This window comes from Fringilla coelebs, assembly GCF_963513975.1.
Source record: "Fringilla coelebs genome assembly, chromosome: 2".
In the NCBI taxonomy this organism is placed as follows: domain Eukaryota; kingdom Metazoa; phylum Chordata; class Aves; order Passeriformes; family Fringillidae; genus Fringilla; species Fringilla coelebs.
Genome location: NC_140029.1, coordinates 19,707,877 through 19,730,656, shown reverse-complemented (window position 1 = coordinate 19,730,656; position 22,780 = coordinate 19,707,877). Strand labels below are relative to the sequence as shown.

Sequence of the window (22,780 nt, the reverse complement as noted above, 5' to 3'; positions counted from 1 at the left end):
CAGCAGAGAGAAGGGCAGCTGTTGTCCTCGGGGTTCACTTAACCCTCACCCGCACCCTGCTCGGCTGGCGGGCACAGGCCCAGCGCACGCCCCGGCTCCCATGGCGCCGAGGCACCGCCGCCACGGCCGGGAGCTCTCGCCTCCTCCAGGGACTCCCCTGACCCAAGGCGGGCGGCCGCCCCTCCGCCCGGTGGGACACGTACACCCCCCCGCCGCCGCCGTCGCCGCCGCCCCTCCCGCCGCCAGCTCCCGCATCCCGTGCCGCGCACCCCGCGTGACCGGCGGGGCGGGCACGGGCGGGCGGCCCGTCCCCGCAGCGCCCGGGGCCGAACGCCGCTCCCCCACCCAGGGCAGAGGAAGCCGGGCGCTGCATCCCCGCTCCGTCCCGGCCGCCCGCCCCCGCCGCAGGAGCCGGGGGCGGGGCGGGGCCGGGCCGTCCGCGGCGCCTCCCCGCGGGAGCGGGCGGGGCTCCTCTCCTTTGCGCCATGATGAACAAATGACCTCGCGGGGAATGAAATTTAAGTTCCACCGGGGAGAGAGAGTTCTCTGCTTCGAGCCCGACCCCACCAAAGCCAAAGTGCTCTATGATGCCAAGGTGACCGGCCGCGTGCGCTCCTGCCTCCCCCTCCCGCGTCTCCCCGGGCGGGAGGGCGCGGGGCGGGGCCGGCGCGCGGCCCGCCCGCTCCCGTTACGGCTCCTGCTCTCCCGTTACCGCTCCCGCCGGGCGCTGGGCGCGCCCCCGGGCGGGAGGCGGCGCGGGAAGCTGCTGTGGGCCCGGCCGGGGAGGCGGTTCCGCCGGCAGCTGCACTTGTTGCGGGAAACGGGCGCCGGCCCGGGGAGGGGGGAACAGGCGGGGAGGCCGCGGTGCCGGGGACGCCACGGGACGGGGAGACGAAGCGAGGCGGTGCCGTCCCTGCCGGGCCTGTCCTCCCTCCGTTGTTGCTCCCTACGGGCGGCTCAGGCCGGTGCTCCGGTGGAGCTCAGCTCTCTCCCCGCGCCACGGGAGCCCCGGGGGCGGGGGTGCGCGTAGCAGCTGTTTGCGAGCCTCTGGGCCTTGGCCGCGCTGGGGAGCAGAGGCGATGGGGCCTGCCCGCCACGGCAGGTAGACAGCGGGGCTGCCGAGCCGCCCTGGAAGTGCCGGACGCGCTTCCCGCCTTCCGTGTTCGGCTGAACACCTGCAAAGTAATTCTGAAGTCTTAGTGCCACCCCTGCCGTTTTGTAGTGTAGCTGGATATATTTCCTCTCACGCTTTCCCATACTTACTGCCCGCCCCGCTGCGTTTCAAAAAGGTATAAGTGGTACCGCTGGTGAGGGAGAATATACGGAAATAGGATAGTAAGCAGTGCGCGGTGGGCCATAGGTCAGTAAGGGGCGACTGCCTCGATTAGGGCCTAACCGTAAGAGGAGTGAGAGTAATGATAGAGCTTTATGTAAATAGTGTTGTTTTAAGGTATTAGTGGTACACAAGGTTATTTTTCAATGCCAAATAATCTGTGACTGACTTAGAGTTCTGGGTGTTTTTTTGTTACAGAGAGGGATAAAAAAGGAAGTGTGTAACTGGATTCTTGATGAAATTAGTATTTTTTGCTGCAGGTTTGCAAGTTGTGCTTATCTATGTTTCTCAGACATCTTTGATTAGGAATGCCACTGCCTGTAATATTCTGGGCCGCCCTTTTATTTGTACATTTACTCCTATGTCCTAACAACTGGCAGCTGTAGTTGCTATCCCTATAAACCTATAACCTGAGTACAAAAATGCATAGTACCTTTTTTTCTTACTGTCAGGTACCCCAAACAGCATAAGTGTCTGTGAATCCATCAGTAGTTCTTAAATTCTGGACACCCAAATTGAAACATCACTTAGCCAAAGTACTGATAATGATCTATTGAAAGCCCCTCAAGTGCAGGCACCACATGTTTTTTTTCTGAGGTGCAGGCCCTTTCATATTGGCCATTGCATATTTGTGAAAATGAAAGAACACAAGGGTTGAGATATTCCCAAAGCCTGTTTATGTTTTGTGGCTGAGAGTCTGTGGTGTTCAACAGAGCAGTATTTTTGAGGTTTATGTATAGAGAGCTGTGTTTCCTGCTTAGGGGGCTTGAGCAGACAGCACAGGGGAGAAAGTGTAAGTAGCCCAAATCTCCATATCCATACTGTGCTACTGCACTGTTTGATGTCTCCTTTTGTCTTGAAAGCATGAAACCTTTGAGGATAGGACAAAGATAGCGCAATGCTAAGAGTAGTCAATAAGAAAGATAGATAAATTCTCTAATAATTTAGTATAATCCTTCTGTTCATGTCAATATTAACTGGCAAAATATGAAGTCTTTAATTTTTTTTCTTTCATTGTGCATAGACGTTCTAAATACCCAACGGCTTAGTATCTCTCAAGCTTTTTAATATGTACCCTTCAATATTTGTTTCAGATTGTTGATATTGTTGTTGGAAAAGATGAGAAAGGCAGAAAGATTCCAGAATATCTGATCCATTTTAATGGTTGGAACAGAAGGTAAGAACCTACCTATGTGTGTGGTTTCAGTTCTTCCATTTATTCTGCAAAGATGGGCTTTGCATAGAATATCAAAGGACCAATGTTTGCAGGAGTATTTTTATTTTTGTGAATGCCTTTAAATATACTTGTTCATGTTGACATTGGTCTGTATCCATAAATTTCAGTGAATCAGTTTGTTAGACATGAGTTTAAACCTTATGGGATATCTGCTTGTGACATATACTTAGGGCACCTAAGTTTCCGTTAATAAAAGGTTTATGCTTTGTTAAATCTAGCCCTGGATTGTTTGATACCAGGGTCAGTACATGAGTGCAGTGTCTTGACTGTGATTGATGGTATGTGTCAGTGCTAGAAATGCTGTTTTGGGTAAAGTCAAGGCTTGAGAGATTTTAGATGGCAATGTGAGAGCTGAAGCCATGTCAACAGAGAAGAGTGCAAACCTTGTGATGCAGATGTTGCTTCTGAATGACATTTAATTAGTCCTTTTTGTAGATTTAAAGTAAATTAATTCATTGGTAATCATGAGTGGCATATATTCATAGTCATTTTTTACTTTCTTTTGACCTGTCCTTAGCTGGGATAGATGGGCAGCTGAAGATCATGTTCTTCGGGATACAGACGAAAACCGCAGATTACAGCGTAAATTGGCACGGAAGGCTGTGGCTCGCATGTAAGGAATCATTTTGGCCTCAAAATAAATGAGATTCATTTTCAGATTCAGACAAATACATCCAGGTGTCTACAACTGAGCTTGGCATCTGAGCTCAGCATCTGAGTTCATGCTGTAGGTGATAGATATAATACATAATACAGTCAGTGCATTCTAGAGAGCTACTCTAAGCTAGAGACCTGTGCATTGTTATTAACACTCTAAAAGACTAACAACTCAATAGCTGTGTTATTCTTAACTATTGCTGTGAAATGACTGTGTATTGGATCTGCATCTTCCCAAAGAAATGCACTTGCAAAACACTTCAAGAAAACCTGAAGTATTTTTGAGCCAAAGGCAATAATCTAATATTGGTTGGCCATGGCTAGAGGATCTCCTTGAGAGCATGAATGTGAGGTAATGTACAGACATTGGGGTATCCACTGTCAAATAAGCATTGTCCAAATAATTTCAGCTTTAATTAGTGAAAATAACTCAAACATAGGTTTCCTGTGCATTTGCACATAATCAAATTAGTTAGGATAAACAAATGAAATAATATTTCCCAAATGTCAGTGAACATTTATGTTCTGTAGGAGAAGAAAGGGAAGAAAGAAGAGACGCTGCAGGTTGCCTGGTGTTGACTCTGTGTTAAAAAGCCTTCCTGCTGAAGAAAATGATGAGAGTAGCGAAAACTGTGAGTTTGTTTTCATCCTTTGGTAACTAGTGGGATGCTTTGACCTGGGGATAAGTGCATGGTGTCTCTTGCCATGAGAGTATCATGGTCCTATTCAAAGGCAGTCATATGAAGAGTGAGGACTATGTTTCATGCTAAGCATCTGTTAAGTTGGAATATCTGTTTTCTTCTTGTAGTCCAGAGGCTTCTCCTTGCATCTCTTTTACTCAGCTGTTCTAATCAGTGATTTGAGAGCTCAGTGCTGTTTTCTTTAGTGTAGTATTAATAGGTGTGAGAACCCCTCAGATTTCTTTGTTTGAGGTTAGGAAACACAACATTTCCCTGCTAACGTTTGTGTATTTTTGAGGGCAATAAGATTATTTTTTCCCCAGTCTGCCTCACACAAAGGTCTGTTTCTTGTCAGCTGACTGGCTGATTTCACCTTCAAGCCATATTTTTAATTTCCTGCATTTTCCTTTGTGACTAGAAAGCCAGCAGGAACATGGGCTGGCACTTAACTGATGTTGTGGGAGCTACTGGTACACAGAGTCATGCCTTTTGATTGAATGATTATTATGTAATCCCCTGTGCAGAACTAAAATCCAGTGAAAATGTGGGCACTCAGGAATGTTTTTCAGTTAGAGAGGAGGCAAGAATGAATACTTCCTATTAACTCACCTTACATGTTTAAAATATTTGTAGTGGGCTGTAAGTAATGCATGCATAATTCAATTAGAATTACTCATCCTCATTAAATATAACAAGATAATTGTGGTTTTTCGGTGGGTTGGGTTTTTTGGTTTTTGGATTTTTTTTGCATTGAGGCCTCAAAGTGGTCATAACCTCTGTAATGTAATAATAAATCTGTGAAATCTCTTTTATGCAGCTATAAGTAGTTCTTCTTCTGATGACAGTGATGAAAGAACAGATGAAGAAATAAAGAGTGAAGAAAGTGACATAGATGAGAGGACAGAAATGGTATTTTTGTGTGTTCTTAAGTTAATAGAATTTAAATATCTGCACTTGATACTCTGGAAAGATTGAAGTAGGTGAAATATAGGCCACAGCTGGTAATTTAGCTGGAATTAAAAGCATAGTTTTTTTATTCCTGGTGATTGGGATTTTGAAAATTATACAATGTCATTTTCTTATAGAACTGTATGATATAATGCTAAAAATACACATTTGTTTCTTTTCCTCTCATTCTACGCAGAGTGCTTATGTGGAGAAAATGTAGCAGACTAGATTTTCCACTTTTGTGGGTGCTGTAAAAATTTGCTTGTCTATGCAGGTTGGACAAACCCTAATAGCAGCAGGGTGTTTGTCTTGTATTTTACTATGAGACAGACATGTCAACCCTGGTCTTAAGTTAAAATATAGAGAGGACTGTTCTGTTTTCAAGAAAAAAAACAAAAACTTTTTTTTTCTACAGTAAGCAGTTGTTCTGAAGATGTGTAGACTTTAACAACTACAGTGTGGGTAATCTGAAGCAGCAACACCTAACAAATTTCTGTTGTTTCTTTTTTTTTTTTTTAGCTAAATGCTTTAGAGAACACTAAATTAAAAAAAAAGGTTTAAAAAAATGAATTAGTGCCTTACTTCATTTAAAAAATTGAATTAGTGCCTTACAATTGAAGTTCTTTTTTTACAACCAGTATATTGTTTTCTTTCACTGATCTGTTGTAGAAAGAAGAACAAGACACTCATACAAAAAGGGACATGGAAGAAAGAGCAATAAGCATAGAAATTCCTGAAGTCTTGAAAAAGAAGCTTGAGGAAGACTGCTACTATATTAATAGAAGAAAAAGGGTACAAAATAAATGTTGGGGCTCTAATGTGCATGGGGGTGTGAGGAAGGTGTCAAAAGTAGTCCTTTTTTATACAACTCCTGGAGGTTTTTAACTTCACCTTTTTAGCTTCATGTTGACAGGGTAAGGAAGAATACAAAGAGTGTAGGGAGTAGAGTTCTCTATAGCTATGACAGTGGCTTGCCATATTTAGCAGTGTACTGATTGTGCTTTAGAATGCAGATTGCTTTTGAAAGCTGCAAATGCAGCAGACTTGTTAATCTGACCATGTTTCTTGTTTCTCTTGATGTTGATAAAAAATGCAGTTTAAGGGTTGAAATTATACAGTCCTGAATTTGCTTTATGCACTAGATCTTTACTAAATTAGTTGGTACATTACAACCTGCTGTTTCTATAAGACATTAATTTTTTGTTTCTTTTTCAGCTAGTGAAGCTTCCTTGCCAGACAAATATAATAACCATCTTGGAGTCATATGTAAAACACTTTGCAATTAATGCCGCTTTTTCAGCCAATGAAAGGTCTCGGCACCATCAGATGACTCCACATGCTAATATGAATCTTCATTATGTGCCACCAGAGAAGAAGTAAGTAATCTTTAGTGCACTGCTGTTGTCACAAGAAGAATGACCTTCCATTCTGTGTTCTGTTCTATGGCTGTTCACTTCTGTGAGCTTATATCATTATGTATACCTATTTACAGGGCTCAAAGTATTTAACAGATAACTATAGCAGAGTAACACTGATAATTTGTTTACCAGTGAGAGAGTCCCTGTACTCTGAAAAGTCATCATGCAAAAGTGTCAATATCCTGTTCTATCGTGTAAGTTCTTACAAACATTGAGATCCCTTTGGAAAAATGTGTTGCAGTTGTCAATGTGGAGAATTTCATACCGGATATAAGAATACCCTGCTTAGATAAACTTGAACAGGCTCATGTATTAAAAAGGATAAAAATTTAATACAAACACTTAAAAAGAATTCCAGGTGCAAGTTGTTTGTTTTAAATGGATATATGATCTTAACTCCTAGAGTCAGTATGTAGGGAAACTGTGGTAACACAAATCCTGATTTGTTGAAATTTGTGTTTTAGTCTGTTTTCTCAGCTGAGCTGTATGTTCTTCTACCATGCTGCAAATGCATTGACCATACATGTTTGCAGTGTGGTGGTTTTTGATTGTTTTGGGGATTTTTTTCTCTTACGGTAAAGATTTCTGATATTAGATGAGACTGCTTCTATCTAAGTACAATGGGTTGAAATCTTGTTATTTTATCAATGACAAATCCTGATTTGTATTAGTGTTCTATTTCAATGGTGTGTAATTATGCTATTCCTTGCAATATTTTAGCCTGAGTGTCTTGTTTTATGTGGGTGTCATTCATTCTTTGACAGATTGACACTTTTCCTTCTTTGTAGTGTAATCCCCCAAACAAAAGGTTAGCTAAAATATCAGAAATATGAACAGAGGGTTTTACACACATTATGATTTTTACAGGTTTATGTTCAAGTCACTTCCTCAATAAATTTTTTTAGTTAAAAAAAAAATGGGAATAGTTTCAGTGATCATTAAGTAGGAGGGATTCAGCTGACATCTTCATTGTACTTGCCTTACTGCTTTATCACTGAAGGTTATTGACCTTCTTGGATTTATAGAATTTCTGCACATGATGGTCCCCTGACCCAATTCATGTGTAGTAGTTTTAGTAGGTAGTATGGAATATTGGAAGTTTGGAATTTCAAACATGGATCATTTTGGCAGAATCAAATTGTTACCATACACAGATGTGCACTTGAAACATGAGGGGAAGACCTTCACAAAGGTGAGAAGTGTTGCAGGTGCCGCACTCCGTGGTTTTGGTTCTTGTAATAGCTCGTGTACTCATCACCTAACCTTGTAAGTCTTTCACACAGACCTGAGACTGAAATTCCTGGTAGCCTCCAAATGTAGTGCTCTGATTACCAGAGCAGACCATTGGAAACTGCTCTGCAAATGTATCTGGTTTTATTGGTTCACTGGATATCTCTTGAGCACAGACTTAACTGCAGCTTAGTGGCTATAGGTCAAATTCTGCTTATGCCTTTTAGAGAGATTCAATTTGTTTAGTACTTACTTTTTCTGGCAGGTGCGTCTTTTTCAGTGTAGTGAACTTTGAAAACCAAAATAATGTTTACTTGAAAAACATCTAACTAACTTTATTTACTTCACAGTAGACTTTATTAGTTTAGTAATACAACAGTTGTGTGATTTTGCTTGAGATTAAGAAGCACACCTTTTAAAAGAACTTGTATTTCTGAAGTTAACAATAGCAATCACCATCTTTTAAAGTGTGTTTTTAATCACTTATCGTTACTTACTGATTGAATCAGCATATTGTAGCTATGATGTTAATGGACTGTATTAAAGAGCAGTTTTGTGCAACTATGCTGAAAAATAGTGCTATGCATCTTAGAAATTCATCATTTTTTTCCCCTCTAGTGTCGAGCTATGTAAAGAGATGGTGGATGGGCTAAGAATAACCTTTGACTTCACACTTCCCTTAATTTTGCTCTATCCTTATGAACAAGCTCAATTTAAGAAGGTGACTTCATCAAAATTCTTTCTTCCTATCAAAGAAAACTCAACAAATACTAACAGGTAGGTTAGATATAAGAAATTTAATACTCCTTATCTCAGAAGGTAGGAGAATGTGACATTTATGGTTTTTTACCTTAATTTGAAGATAAGTATACTTCTGGAAAATAGAATTCTATAGAAGAGCTTATCACTTTAATAATTATTGGGAGGAGATTGTCTTTTCTGAATAAAAGTGTTGAATAAGATCTGTGAAACTAGAAGAATTTCTTTTGTGGCTAGAACCCTGACCTCTTCAATTGTGTAAACCTGCCATAATTTCCTAGAAGTCAGGAGGAACTTTCCCCAAGCCCTCCTCTGCTGAATCCACCCACGCCTCAGTCGACTGACAGCCAGCCCACCACAGGGGAGCCAGCCACGCCGAAGAGGCGAAAAGCTGAGCCCGAAATCCTGCAGTCGCTGAGGCGTTCGACGCGCCACAGCTCCAACTGTGACAGGTTATCAGAGAGCAGCGCGTCCCCACAGCCCAAACGGCGGCACCTCGACACCCCCGCATCTATGCCAAAGCTCTTCTTGCACCTGGAAAAAAGTAGGTTTTTTTTTTTACATTGTGGGTCTAAACAAAGCATAGAGTTCTGTTCTTCTTTTAGTGCTGAATGGGCTGTAAACTCAGTGAAAGAAATGGAAGTCATTAACTTTTTGTGTCAATTCTTTAGCTCTGAGACCTTATTACCAAAGAGAGAAATACAAGGCGATATTATCAGTACTTTGGTATATTTTTCCACAGATTGCAATGAGCTGCTTTTCTGAGAGTCTCTTTTAGGATAATCTTTATTGAATTTCAGTGTTTTTAAGACTTCAACCATTTTAGCAGCAGGCCTTAGATGGATTTAATGGCTTATAGTTCCAAGTAGTAAAATTTTTCTTACTTCTTTTGTTTTGTTTTTCCTTTTGTTTTGAAGAAACCCCTGTCCATAGCGGGTCATCTTCACCTATAACTTTGACTCCTAGCAAAGAAGGGAGTACGGTGTTTACTGGCTTTGAAGGCAGAAGAAACAACGAATTGAATGAGGTAACATTTTGGTGTTATGCTCCTAGATTTAATGATTAAATGTTTTGTAGACCTGAGAGTAAGGCTATGTAAGGAAAGATTTTGTTGGTATTACTTTTTTCATCTTTGAATTTGAAGTTCTGTACATTCTAAATAGTTTATGATGTTTTAAAGTTTTCATAACCAGTATTTTCATATTTTATCCATAGGTTTTGTCCTGGAAATTGATGCCAGAGAATTATCCACCAAGTGATCAACCACCACCTCCCTCATATATCTATGGATCTCAGCATTTGCTGAGGATGTTTGGTAAACTAATGCAAAATTCTCTGCAATTTCTCTTATTTTTTTTCCAGTCCTGATATCTGTGTGATTTTTCTGTTTGCTTTATTAAATTTATTTTTATTCTTGGAGGAATGTACATTTTAATCTATTTGGAACTTTTAGGCTATTCATAGATTTGGTTATCTTTTATTGGCTCTGTAAGCCTTCATTTTAAAAAGGCAAAGCAGTGTTACTTCTAGTACACTATCAAACATCATTAAACCCAGCAGCATTCACTTTCTTAGCATGTTTCTATTTAGTAAGGCTTTGAAAGATCAAAAGTAGCTTGCAAGGAAAAGTGGGGTCTGTGGTGAGAAGAAATTTTTATAGTTTTTTCTGTGTAGTGGATAAAAGTAATTTGAAGTTGCATTTACAAGAAGAGGTATAAACATTATTTATTTTATTCACAGTAAAACTACCAGAAATACTGGGGAAGATGTGCTTTCCTGACAAAAACCTAAAGGCATTAGTAAAACACTTCGAGATGTTTCTGAGGTAATGTGACACAATATACCACAGCAGTGTTTCTATTGTTACGTAGATCTTAATGTCCTGGAATGACAAAGAGGGTTTAAAATAAGATACTCATTTTCTATAACTACAAGATTAGGATAAAATTAGTATACTTTAACAATAGCATTTTGAGTAACGATAAATAGAAGATTTTTTATTTTTTAATTCCAGTTGAAGGGAATCAGAATTTTCTACTTTGAATTTTGATAAACACATTGATATAGAACTGAAGTGTGAAAGTTTGTTGATATGTATAGAATAACAAGTCTGACTTGGTTAAGTAGCATGTTTTATGAAGAAATGCAAAGTCTGCATTGGTATTTTTTATCAATATTAGCAGGGGGAGAAACTTGTGCTTTAAAACATGTTTTTAATTATGGTAGTTTCTTAAAAGAAATGTCTGTCTTAACTGAGCTTTTAACAGAAAGGTTTCTCTGTGATGCAGTGCAATGGTTTGTAGGGGTATGCAACTCTGACCACACTAGCTTCACCACTGGAGTCAGTAAGGTCATACCTGCACTATCATCAGATTGGTTTATCGGGTACTGTAAGTAGTATTTCTGCATGATATTGAGGATGTCGTTAGATATCTAGTGTTGGCTCTGTGTTGTGCACCAGCAGTACACTGGAAAACAAAATTGCCAAGGAAAACTTTCAGGAGAAGGTGTTGTAGATGGTAATGGAACAGATAATGGAAATTGTAACTTAAATTTGGTCAGTGACTTCAGTAGCCACTTAGGGAAAGCTAACATAGGATTACACCAGCATAAAAAAAACTTGTATTAGGTATCAGGGAGATGAAAGCTTTAAAATGCTTTTACTTTAATTGCTTATTGAAAATAAAAGATGTTTCCAATGTCAAAGTTTCTACAATACACAGTTTTTCTCTGGGAGCAGTTAGTTGTCAAGTGTTACTGATTCCATTTTTCATCTCTTTTGTCAGATCCTTGTTGGCATGCAAAATACCTTTCAATTAAACAGGACAGAATTAGAGCTTATTGTTGGAAGACTGTTTTTGCTTGAAGTGAATATTTTTTGGGGAGCTTAACTCACTGTGGAGCAGATCAGTTTTTATCAGACTTTTGACTGTTCAGATTCTTCTGTGTTGATCAGAGTAGATCTCTGTTCTTTAGTGTCCTTAATGCCATGTTTTCATTTCCATTCTATGGATAAGCTTTAATGGAGTGGAATAGATGAAAGGAGAAAGAATCATGTCTCCTACACCCCATAAAATAAAGGTTGCTTATTAGGAAAGGGTTACTTAAGGGAACTGAAATTTCTAGTGGTAGTATCTGTATGTGTTTTACTTTTCCATTTGAGCATTTCATTGAAATGTGTAGTCATCTATAAATAGAAATAAAAATCATGTTTCACATCAGCATTTTTAGGGGAGACAGAACTGTGCTTTTGAAGCAAATCTGTCAGTAGTTCCCCTTTTGTATCTTAATGTCATGGTGGAGAGTACTCCAAATACACAACCTGCATTCCTTTCAGAAAACACTTAACCAGAGGTGCGCTTCAGTCCTTGAGGCCAGGCTACAACAAAACCAAAATATGCCCCACAAGGCAAGCCTAATGTGGATAACGTGGATATCATGTATCTGTTACAGCAAAATATTTGAAGGCTGTTTTTTTTCCAAGCACTTTCTTTTTTGACAGTGTCAAGAAAGCTTCAAAGTTACAGTTACTGCTGTAGGAAGCATTTGATCTTAGTTAGCTTTGTAATAAATACTTTTCTTAGTCTACTTTCTTTGTCAGCTATGCTACTGGGCAACAGGAACCAGTACAAATTATTAGACACTTTTTTCTCAACATGTATTCACATGGGGCTTTGGAAAGTTTTTCATTTAGGCATTTATTTCTTCATGCTGCTTGTCACTGAAAGGGGTCAAACAATTATTTTCTAGACAATTGTTTGTGCTTGATTTTTATCACAGAAATAGTTCTGCATTATCTGTTTCTGATCACAAGAAAACTTGAATTTGAGGTGACATCTTTTACTGAGGCCTGGAAAATACAATATATGTTCCCAACAATGCTATTTAACATTATATAACAGAGTAAATATAAAAGCAAGCCTTTACTTGAAAGATTTCAGGTAGACAATATGGCAAAAATTGCACATGGTATGGTAATTCCACAATTTTTATAAAGTCAGTCAAGTAGTGTACTTACCATATACTGTTCAATTAAAAGGTTAATTGGTTAGGTAATGATCCCTGGGGTCCTGCCCCACTAAAGGCAGAAGTTTCTTTTGCCCCATTTTTTTAATGTCTGATCCAGATTCTGGTTGGAAAACAGAACGTCTGTGTAGTTGGTTTTCTTCTTGGAGTAAGACTAAACACTGTTTATAAGGTTAGCTTATAGTTTCTAAATATAGGGAGGAAAGGTAGGAAAATTGCTAGAAACTACAGCCATGCTTTTGAATCTACAAAGCTACAAATACATGAAAGATGCAAAAAGCTTAAAATCTTTAGGCATCAGTACTAGTTCTTCAATTTTCACATTCTGTCTTTTCCTTTTTTGGAATTAAAGGATTAATGGATGATTATTATAAATATTTTATATCAGTTCTGTTCTGGCTCAACTTTTGAACAGTCACATCTTCCCTACAACATCTGTATGCATTAGGTGTTGGCAGCCAGTTTACTTAGGACTGCTTAATTTTTTAATTTTTTTTTTTTTTAATGAACTGCTCTTAAGTGAGAAGCTGAAGTACACTCCTTTTCTTTATTTTTCTAATAGCAGAAAAAGGATTGATGGTTCTGCTTGCATTAATTAAACTACTCCTGAATCTTCTTTGATGTCTAGTAGAGTAGTCCAAGCATTAGTAGTTTATGTATTCTTAAATAAAACTTAAATGCAGTATACAACTGATTTAGTTCATGCATAGATACCGATATCATTTTGAATTACGATTTTGTGGCTAAAATTTGTAGTTTACCATTTATACTATCAATCTCCTTGGGCTGAGAAACTGACACTTATGTAATGTTATACTTTTTCTGGGAGCTTTTTGTCTTGAGTTTGCTTAGTTCATGATAGAGGCATTAAATTAGCTTCAAGATGCTACATGGATAATATTTTTCAGTCATACCCTCAGACTACTGCTAGACAAGATTTTTCTCAATTTCCCAGACAACATATATTTTTAAGGAATGTATGAAATGCATCTTTTTGACTTTCTTGTTAAGTAGAAACTCTACCCTCTGTGCTTAGTCCAGCTTTCTAAAGTGTGCAAAATGAAAATTTCTTCATGGAGAATAGGAAAGTTTATTTCTCAATAAAAGAATTTGCAGAAGAAAATCAGATTGTCAAATTAAGTACAAAATTCTGAATCTTAACTTGTTTACTTTTGAAATAATTCATAGTACTTGCAGTCTAAAGTAGACTCACCAGTTGGTTTCACTGAGTTTCACTTGGTGCGCATTTGGTCCCAAAGACTAAATAGTCTTTGGGACCAGGCAGTGGGTGCTAATGCTTTAGCTGTTGCTTAGTGGTGCTAACTGGTAATTGGACTAGTGAAAGATCCCTGATTAAATCTTCTTGCCTGTTAATAGCTTTAGAGTAAGAGGAAGTATTAGCTTTAAACTAATTCCATTATTTCAGCCACTTTTCAAATAAAATGCTGCATATGCTCTATTTTACAATTTCCTGGCATTGTAAAGGGCCTAACATGCCTTCAAAGATTGCCTCAGTGGTGAGAAATGACTGGCAGGAAAGTGCCCCTTTCTGTTTTGCTGGTTCCATTAATTTGTGCGCAGCCTTGGCTTGGAAAACTGTTTTGGAATCAGAGGCCCCCTCCCAAGTCTGTTAACCAATAGGAGCTACTTAAGAGTTAGGAGGAGGACACAGTATATCTTTTTACAAGAGCAAGACCCATCTTCACTGAGGTAATTTCAGAGAATGTCATTTGCATTTTGGGAAAAAAGGCAAAATGAAGTGGTATAGAAAGGCATAGACAGATATTTTGACTTTGATGAAATACAAAAGAATAAATAAGTGATGAAATATTTCTAAAATATTGCTTCAGAAATTTTTAGTAAGTTTTCTTTTAGATGAGGCCAGTGTATTAGTTCAGATTATGGAGAACTAATAGTCAAATATTTTAGTTTTGTTAAAAACCCACAGGTGTTTCAAACTCAGTATTTCCTTTAAGCTTAGATACCTTTTTTTTGCCCCCCCCCCCCCTCCTCCCCCGATGCTCTAAAATCTGCTTCTATCTGTGCCACTCTGCTCCATGGGTAGAAAAATATTTTGATCCAGATGAGTTTTTCTGAGAAGGAAGCCAAATCCAGAGGACTGTAATAATAAAATGTGTCTATACAAAGATGACAAGTTGTTTCAAGTAACCTTAAGAAACAGATCTCTGGTGCTGACAGCACATTTTGTGTGTAATAATTTTTTTATATATAACTGCAGTGGTGAATTATCACCACTAGTCTGTGCTAATGTACAATTATGAGAGGCTATTTGTGTCTGAGAATGAAAAAATTAAGCATTGCAAATGGTGAATGGATTAGAAGACATCTTTAGTTAGGCAAATTTGCTTTGTGGTAGAGTTCCTGTTCATTGTGAGTCATTGTGGCTACAGTTGCAAAAGGGCAAGTAATTAAAAATCACATTCTGAAAGACAGAAAAGCATGCAATTGTGCCAGTGTTTCTTACATTGTATTATTAACCGATTAATATTGTTGAATTATGCTGGGTTTTTTCCTCTCAGTTTTTTGGATTAAGCAGCTCATTGGGTATGGCACACTAGAAAACTTCATGGAATTGGAACCTAAATGTGAGAAAATCAAGTTTCTGAGTCTAAATGGAGATGTGGGTTTACAGTGCACAAACATGTAAAACAACATTTTTTCCCATGTTCTGAAACACTTTGAAGTGAAGGAATTCTCTTTGCACAGTTGGATAGTAAGGGGCCCTCTCAAACTTTTGAGCCCTCTCAAACTTTTGGCACCTTTAGGTAGAATACTTCTTAGTGAGTACCTGGTATTGTGCAGGTTCTTACTTCCAGTGGGCTTTGTTGGCTGCTTGGTCTGCAGAATGTGCTCATTGGTGCTTATTGTCATATCGACTAAGGTTTTGTTGCATTGCCAAAAACTGTTCCTAAAATTCTCCATGTGAATTGCTTCTCTTCTTCTGTTTTCCAAATCATCAGGTGCCTGGTAATTTGAATGAGCATATTGCTAGTCAATAGCTGAGGTTTGGATCATGTATCTACATTTAGAGGTTGCCCCAAGTACTTTAAATGTGTTACGGTAGCTTTTTCAGAAGGCAGCTCTGGGGACCTGTGCTGGCCTGGTCACGGGGTCTTCATCCTCAAGACAAACTAAGGACTCCCATATTGGGCTCTTATAGGACTGTTTTCCAAAAGGTCTTTGGGAAAATTAAATTCTCACTCACTCAATCTGATTCTTGGAAATGTTATGATGGTAGCTTGGCATCTTCAGGGTTCTCCACACTTCCTCTTAAAAGGCCAAGGAATATTATCTCAATTTCTGTATATCAGTGAGTCACGAGAGTCCAGTCAACAAAACAGGCCAAATTACTCCTTTAGCATGGTTCTTGAGCCATTGGGTGTTAGAATAAACATCTGAAACCTCAATTTGCTTCTTCTGTTGACTGCAATGGGGTTATGATGGACTTTGTCATCTTTTGTCCTGAACAGCTTTCCAGATGAGACAGGCCTATAAATTGGGGAGGGGTGAGGGTCAGATGGTGGCATATGTTTCTTTGTGAACCTAAAGCCTTTTAGTTTTCAAATCCCGCATTTGAGTAGTAGTGTCAGAGATGAGGTAACTTCTTAATCTGCAAATGACATTTCTTTCAATGAGGTGACTCATAGAGTTAGGACTCATAATGGTCTTCTAGCAAATTTAGATAGATCATTACAGTAGCCTTTCAAACAGGTCACTGATGTCATCAAAGCATCTTCTTACCTTTTAAAATTCTGTAGCAGAAGAGTGTAAGGTCACCTTCCTGGGAACTTTTCCTTTGGACTCTGTCTTCTTATACTTTATACCTTAATGGCTGAGGATGTCTTTCTAAAAACTAAGGTTTTCTTTTCTTTGTAATTTTCACACTTTCTGGGCTGTCCCTAAGTTTATTCATGTGATGGCAGCTGACATTTAAAAGAATTCTTTTTCTTCATTCAGAGACTTCCAGTAATAAGTTTTGTTGGTGGTGTCAAGGCAAGGCCCACCAGAGTATGCTCTTGAAACTCCTACTAATTCAGTGACTCTTGTTGAGGTATGTTCATGACATATGTCAAATGGCCTGCTAATGTGGATAGCAATAATTCAGTTCTTCTTTTTAATAGATCTACCTGTGTAAGTCAGTCAGATGATAGTGTATTTGTGAGGCTACTGCTTGCTTAAAAACACCCACACTTGAAGATCAGAGCATACCTTGAAGAATTCATAAGTTGCCCACATCTTTTCCCTTGTCTCCATCCCCTCTAGACTCTTTTGAAGTGTTTCTAGAAGGGAAACCTATGGTAGGGAGGAAAATAACTGCATTGTGCCTTATTACTCTGTTCTCAAAGCATGAGTTTATTTTTAAGAACGTTAATGATGAAAAATGCATGTAGTCTCAAATCAGTGTGGACTGTGCATTCCAGAACTTGGTTGTTGATCAGCAGTCTTGCTTTATAGATGTATGCATATGAACTCTGTAAAAAGTATAAAAATGAAACAGGCAATAATGCAACAGGTGACTGAATGGATCAGATTTGTAAGTTAATAATGAAACAATTTCTGAATAGCTCGATAGCAATATGCTTTCTGATCTATTGCTGAACATTGGCTTTGTCTGCTAATTACAGCTCCCTCTGTCTTTAAATCTTGGCTCATGACTTTCAGGTAACAGTGTAATTGATCTTGATGCTGTTCTAGCTTGTCCAAGAGCAAAGCAATAGTGAAATATCTGGTAGGCAAAAGTCTTAGGAGACTCCTAATATTGCTGTGTCAGTGTTCTGCACTCTGATGTCTTTTGAATAGCAGCTTCAGAAGGGCCCCTGCTCTGTGTATGCAGGTATAGAAGGGATTGTGACAGAGGCTGACTGCATTCCTTCAGTAGTTTTCTCCTACTTCTCTGCAGAAAATAATTTGTGTTTGCTAGCTCTGGGGCATTTTGTTTTTCACAACTGTTACATGAAGAACAGGGAGATGTACATTTGACTGTGTGCCTTTTTTTGAGTTGCAGCTGTGGCACACCATCTCAGGTAAAATTTTTCATCTGTAGCAGCTCACACTTCAGCATGCACCAAACTGGCATGTATGACTGAGGATTTAAGCAAAAGTCAGGAAATTTCTAAGAGGAAGGGAACCTATTTCCCATTACTTGCTGTTAAAATTCTTGGGACTGTCAGCTACCCAAATGCCCTCTGAAGGTTCTAAAACATGTTCCCTTGTATGATCTAGCTCTTAGTACTGTGTTTTACTGAGTGTTATCCAAAAATAGTAAGATTTTTAGCAGCCCCTGTAATTTTTTTAATGTCTTGGAGTCATTAATATGTGTTAATGAAGAATTATTGATCAAATACCACTTGTTGCTTATCTTAGCTGTATACAATCTAAGTACATTCAAAGTTAGGTTCAAGTCTATTAAGTTTTAGGCTTTTCCACACTTGCTTCATACCAACCCCTCATCCTAGAAAGTGATTTGTAGCTAACTCAAGTCAGAGGTCATAGCAGTTGATGGCTTGGGTATTTTATTAGCTTCTAAATTGCTATAATTTGAGTATTCTTTTTTAGTGGTTTGAAACATTTTACATCAGAAACCATTTAGGTCCCTCTATATACTGTTAATTATAGAGCTGCTGTGAAATAAGGAAGTATGGAAGAAGTTGACAATGTGCCTTCTAAATTAATGGTGACACCATAAAGGATTGATTTCTTTTAAAAGAGTTTCTATTTCTCACTGCTTTTTCTAGAATTAGTAGGATGTAGCTAGTAATTCCTCCAGTTTAGCACTTATTTAACACTTGCAAGGATTGGGGAAAAATCAACCCTTTTTCATTTATCTACAATTTTGTACTGTCACTATTTTCTATGAGCTCTGAGCACTTAATATATTTCTTATAAAATTTAAGTGCTTTATTTAGAGGATCTTGCCAGTGTTCTTTGATGCTTTGGCTCTCTTTAGATCAAAGAACATGCCTAGTTCAGGCAGTGCAGCAGTGAGTGAGGTTGGAGGAGGTCTGTAGTTGGTATGCCATTCGCATGAACATTTTTTAAAATTTGGACTTCTATGTCCAAAGTATTGCTTATACAAAACTGATATTTTCAGCTTCCAATAGTGAAGTCATCACCCCAGCCAGTGTTTCTTGAGAGAACACAGATTCTGTAAATGACATTGCTTTCTGTTGTTTCTTTTGCTTCCTACTCTTAAAACATGTAGTGAGCACTTTGCCATATTTATTGATGCTGATCTTTAATTTCCAGGTATTTTTGAAGGTCTGTGTTTTTTTCTGAAGTACAGCTTAAATTTGATCTTGAGTTTAATAACCATTTTGACCTTTTGCACCCATTTATATTCCCAGTGTCTTTGAAATCAAAGGAAGGAGCTTATAGTCATTTTAGCTCTTTTTCATTGGTGTTCGTAGCAGCACTGTTTATTTTCATTTTCAGTCCTAAACAAAAGAAACAGTTGTGTCTTAGAAGAGCAGGAAAACATTATGAAATATTGGGTGCTTGGTGGTTTGAATAGTATTTGGAGATCATCTTGCAGAAATATGAAATTAAGGAACTGAATTTGCAAAGGATGTGTTTTGTCATTGAAACCCATATTTAAACCAGAAAGATGGAGACCCTAAAGGCACATGAAACATATGAAAAATCATAGCTTTACTTGCCTTAAAAGATATAGTTTGGCTCCTTAGTGGCTCCTGGCTATTTGTATAAGATATTGACAAAGTGATAACTGAAAATACTGGTTTGGGCATAAATGAAAGTAGTGTGCTTAGGAGGCAACTTACAGAAGTTGCAGAAAGAGCTCTTCTTTTTCCTTGTGTCCTAGTTCTTTGAATTCTTTTTCTGAGTATAGCTTTAACTTTCAGATTTTTTTATTTTGTTTTGTTATTGAGCTTGAGGAATTTTTTTTAATGCTTGTTAGATTTCAGAATGCTAGAGGAAGGCTGTTTCTATGTGAAACTTGTAAAAAATAGGGCAAATCCTTTGTATGCCAAATTTCAAAGAGTAATAATTCTTAATTCCCAGGCTGTGTTTTTGCTGAGCTTAAAAATCAATTTGAAAAAAGCTTTTCCCTTAAATGTTTCATATTTTGTTCTTTTTTTGGTGTGCTTGCTTCTCAGGTTTTTAGCAGAATACCATGATGATTTCTTCCCAGAATCTGCTTATGTAGCTGCATGTGAAGCCTACTACAGTACTAAAAATCCTCGGGCCATCTACTGAAGCTATTAATAAGGATTAAATCCTACTATACATGACAATGCTATTCTGCTACATGGCTACAAGATGAGAAAGGAATTAGAGCAACTTCTGGAGTTGAAGACATTGGAAAATATCTTTATGATGGTTGGATTACTTAGGAATGGAGAACTACTTTTCACAGATGAGTATAAACAGTGGTGTGAGTCACTTAGAAGGTTGGATATAAATCTGACTCCAGATGAATGAAGAAGCCTTGTTCTGACTTTACTGCACAGGACTACACAGAGTAATAAAAAGCAAAGGAGGCAAAAGCATTGGCAACAGGACATTCTCATGAAGACAAATCACCATGCTGTATTTCATTGTAGCTCAGCCTCTCCTGCCTGAGAAATAAGACTTGACTAAACAGTTACACAAAGAGAATTTGTGACTGGTATCTTATGGATTGTTTTCCTCAAAAATTACATTTCATCTGTGGAACTGTCATAATAGAAAGGATTGCTTAATGTAAAAGTGGTTTTGCTGTTTGGCTAGTGTGACATCTGCCTCAAAAATGACTTTGTTGCTTGAATGAAAGATGTGTGTTGACTTTGCATTTCACAGGGGTCTATATAGACCTTTCATGGTAAAGCTGACAGGGTTCTGAGCAGACCAGACACAGCCAGGGATTCGGCATTTACCTGGCAGTAAATGATTTCCAGAGCCGTTATGAAAGAACTGATTTTCTACAAGTAAATGGGAAAGTCAGTGAAGTCATTGCAATTTAATTGGCAAACACTTATTTTCTTAATAAAGTTCACAGTGACTGCTGTGTGGATGTGTGATTTTGACTGTCTAAAACATCTTGTTAGTCCTCAATTAGTATTTTTGAGGGTGCTAAGTGTGCTTATAATGAGAGGTGGGAGCACTGACAACATATGGAGAGGAGCCCTTTCTGTATCATTGGATGTTCTTCTGCAGACTTAAAGGATGTCTCTTTAGACTTTTTTAGACACTTTGGCTCTGGAAATAGCAGTTCAGTGAGAACTGAGTTCCTACAAATCTGACAACACATTCAGTAGAAATTAATTGAAACATAATTCTTGTTGTGGAAACTGCATGCAGGACTTAGAACACTGGCCCTTCCAAATCCTCGGCTGTATCGAGATAGACACAGATTTTAAAAGCCGTGAGAGAAAACAGGACTTTAGTTTACAAACTGCATTAATCACCCTGTAATCCTTCTTGGTTCAGAAAACTTCCACCTATAATGCAGAGCTCAAGTTTCCTCACATTTGGAGAAACTAGTAATTTGAAGGCATCATCTTTCACACATAAATGGCAAGCTAAGGCTAAGAGGCCAAAAGATATGTAAAATCTGCTGTTGATGTTCATTGTCACTTTTCAGAGTTCTGTGGTGTGCTCAAGCTTATGAACTCAAAAGATTAGGATTACTTGGGTTTTAGTAACTTAGGTTCTCCTTTTTAGAAAAACTTCTATGAAGAGTCTGCTGAACTCTAGTTGTTAAACCAGTGGCGTGGATGCATGCAGATTTGATGACTGTTAATTCTAAAAATTGCCATTTAGCAGCACTACTCCTTTTAAACATGTTTCTCTTGTACCAAGAAAACCCCATATTTGTAAGCTTTTATCATTCTCAAATGACAGAAGTTTTGAATCTCTAGCAGAATCCATGTGCATCAAAACTTTGCCAACATGTTTCATTCTAGGTTTAAATGCTGTTTCTCTAAAAGAGAGTTCAACAAAATACAAACAAACTGTCTAACATGAGATCAGTCTAGGAATGCTGCCTGAAACTTCAAAATTCTATTTTAAGAATGCTCATGTATAATAGGACAGATCTGGTTTTGTTCCGTTTTTTGCACCTGTGAGTATAAGACACATTACGAACTGAGTCCTGTTGTGTGACTGTGTTTAACTGTTGAAATGAAAATTTCTGCATCAAAGGGTCAGGAGTACTGTTGGTATTGCCTTGTGGAGATGCTCAAAAGATGCGAGGGGGGGAAAAATCTGATGGTCCAGTTATAGTGTAGTCTTTGTGAACAGAATTTTTCATAAATTCTGTTGAGGCTGCTGTTGGATATAATATTACATACTATCTTACTCTTATAAAACCCAAAAGCTTTTCTCCAAAGTTGTACCTCTTTGTGCTTCTTGACACTTCTGATATAACTTTAATATTTGAATATATATTTGAATTTTAAAAATTTAGTTTTATAAATTCAGTGACAGTAATGTGCAACTTTACTGTCACTCTTCATTTATGGCATTCAAAATTTTAATACCTCATTTTTAATTTTTTTTTTTAAGCTGCAGCAGTGGGAAAACTTGAAACAGTGCCCAAGAGGGACAGTTCTTACTAGTCTTCAAATATATAGAGACTTACCAGAGTGGGCCCCAAAATTCTTGGAATGTAATATTCAAGGGTTCTTGAACTCAGGAAGCTCAATGAGCTTCTTGGCTCAGGAAGCTTAACAATGTGGCCATACAGCCTATGTGAATCTGGAAGAACTCTTCCAATGTCCTTGACTGATCAGACACTTGATGGGGATCCACATCCATCTGAGATGGTGGAAATGCACTTATCTATTTGTCATTATTTAGTTGCTCTTTGTGAGTTACTCATACCGTGTTTTCTAACCTGAGTCAAACTGGTGTGGACTAGCTGGAGGAATATGAAAGCCTGACTGAAGCAGGCTACAGGAGCCTTCAGAGGAACAAGTCTGTCAACAGACTTCAGAGACAGTCCCCTGCAGCAGAGGAGCTGAGCTGAGGGAGCAGGTTAATGGGCAGTGATAGTTCATACCAACATAGCTGTTTGTCCAAGTCACACATGCTCTGTTTCCAAGGGAAGGCAGTTTTGTTTGTGTGTTTAAGGAAATTATCCCTCTGTAATTACAGTGCATACTTACACTGGTTAGTCTCTGTGCTGAAGGTGAGTCCTGTACTTCCCTTCAAGAGTGGGGTGCTCCCACAGTGGGTTTGATGTTGGGTTTTGGATATGACTGTTCTTGGGAAAAGGCAGAGGAGAACAATTGCAGCCTAGGTTTAGAAGCAAATGATGCAGCTGATGGGTGGGAAGAGAGCTGCCCCCTTCATGTCCTAGGTGCTTGGGCTGCCCACCTAGGACTCATTTCAGTACCTGCTCTGACTTGGCACAGGAAGGTACTTGAGGAACTTAATGTGGTACCACAGGACCATGAAACTGACCTTATGTTAAGTGCTTTACTAAAGTTTACCAAAGAAGAATAAGCAAAATATGACTCTAATATTCTTC

General features: G+C 38.7%; 1 protein-coding gene across 3 annotated transcripts; it reads left to right on the top strand.

The window, feature by feature from the left end:
- Positions 1-459: 459 nt before the first annotated feature.
- On the top strand, positions 460-20,314 carry MSL3 (MSL complex subunit 3). Of its 3 annotated transcripts, none has more exons than XM_084226981.1 (13): positions 460-595; positions 2,428-2,510; positions 3,088-3,183; positions 3,759-3,859; positions 4,725-4,816; positions 5,525-5,647; positions 6,071-6,231; positions 8,122-8,280; positions 8,547-8,806; positions 9,180-9,289; positions 9,478-9,577; positions 10,003-10,087; positions 19,425-20,314. In XM_084226981.1, exons 1-13 carry the CDS (start codon positions 497-499, stop codon positions 19,522-19,524), a joined length of 1,569 nt encoding a protein of 522 aa, XP_084083107.1. In that variant the 5' UTR covers positions 460-496; the 3' UTR covers positions 19,525-20,314. The 3 variants fall into 3 exon arrangements, with proteins under 3 accessions (XP_084083107.1, XP_084083106.1, XP_084083108.1); XM_084226980.1 differs by having other exon boundaries at positions 8,544-8,806; XM_084226982.1 differs by lacking the exon at positions 460-595 and adding an exon at positions 666-1,182 and having other exon boundaries at positions 8,544-8,806.
- Positions 20,315-22,780: the final 2,466 nt, after the last annotated feature.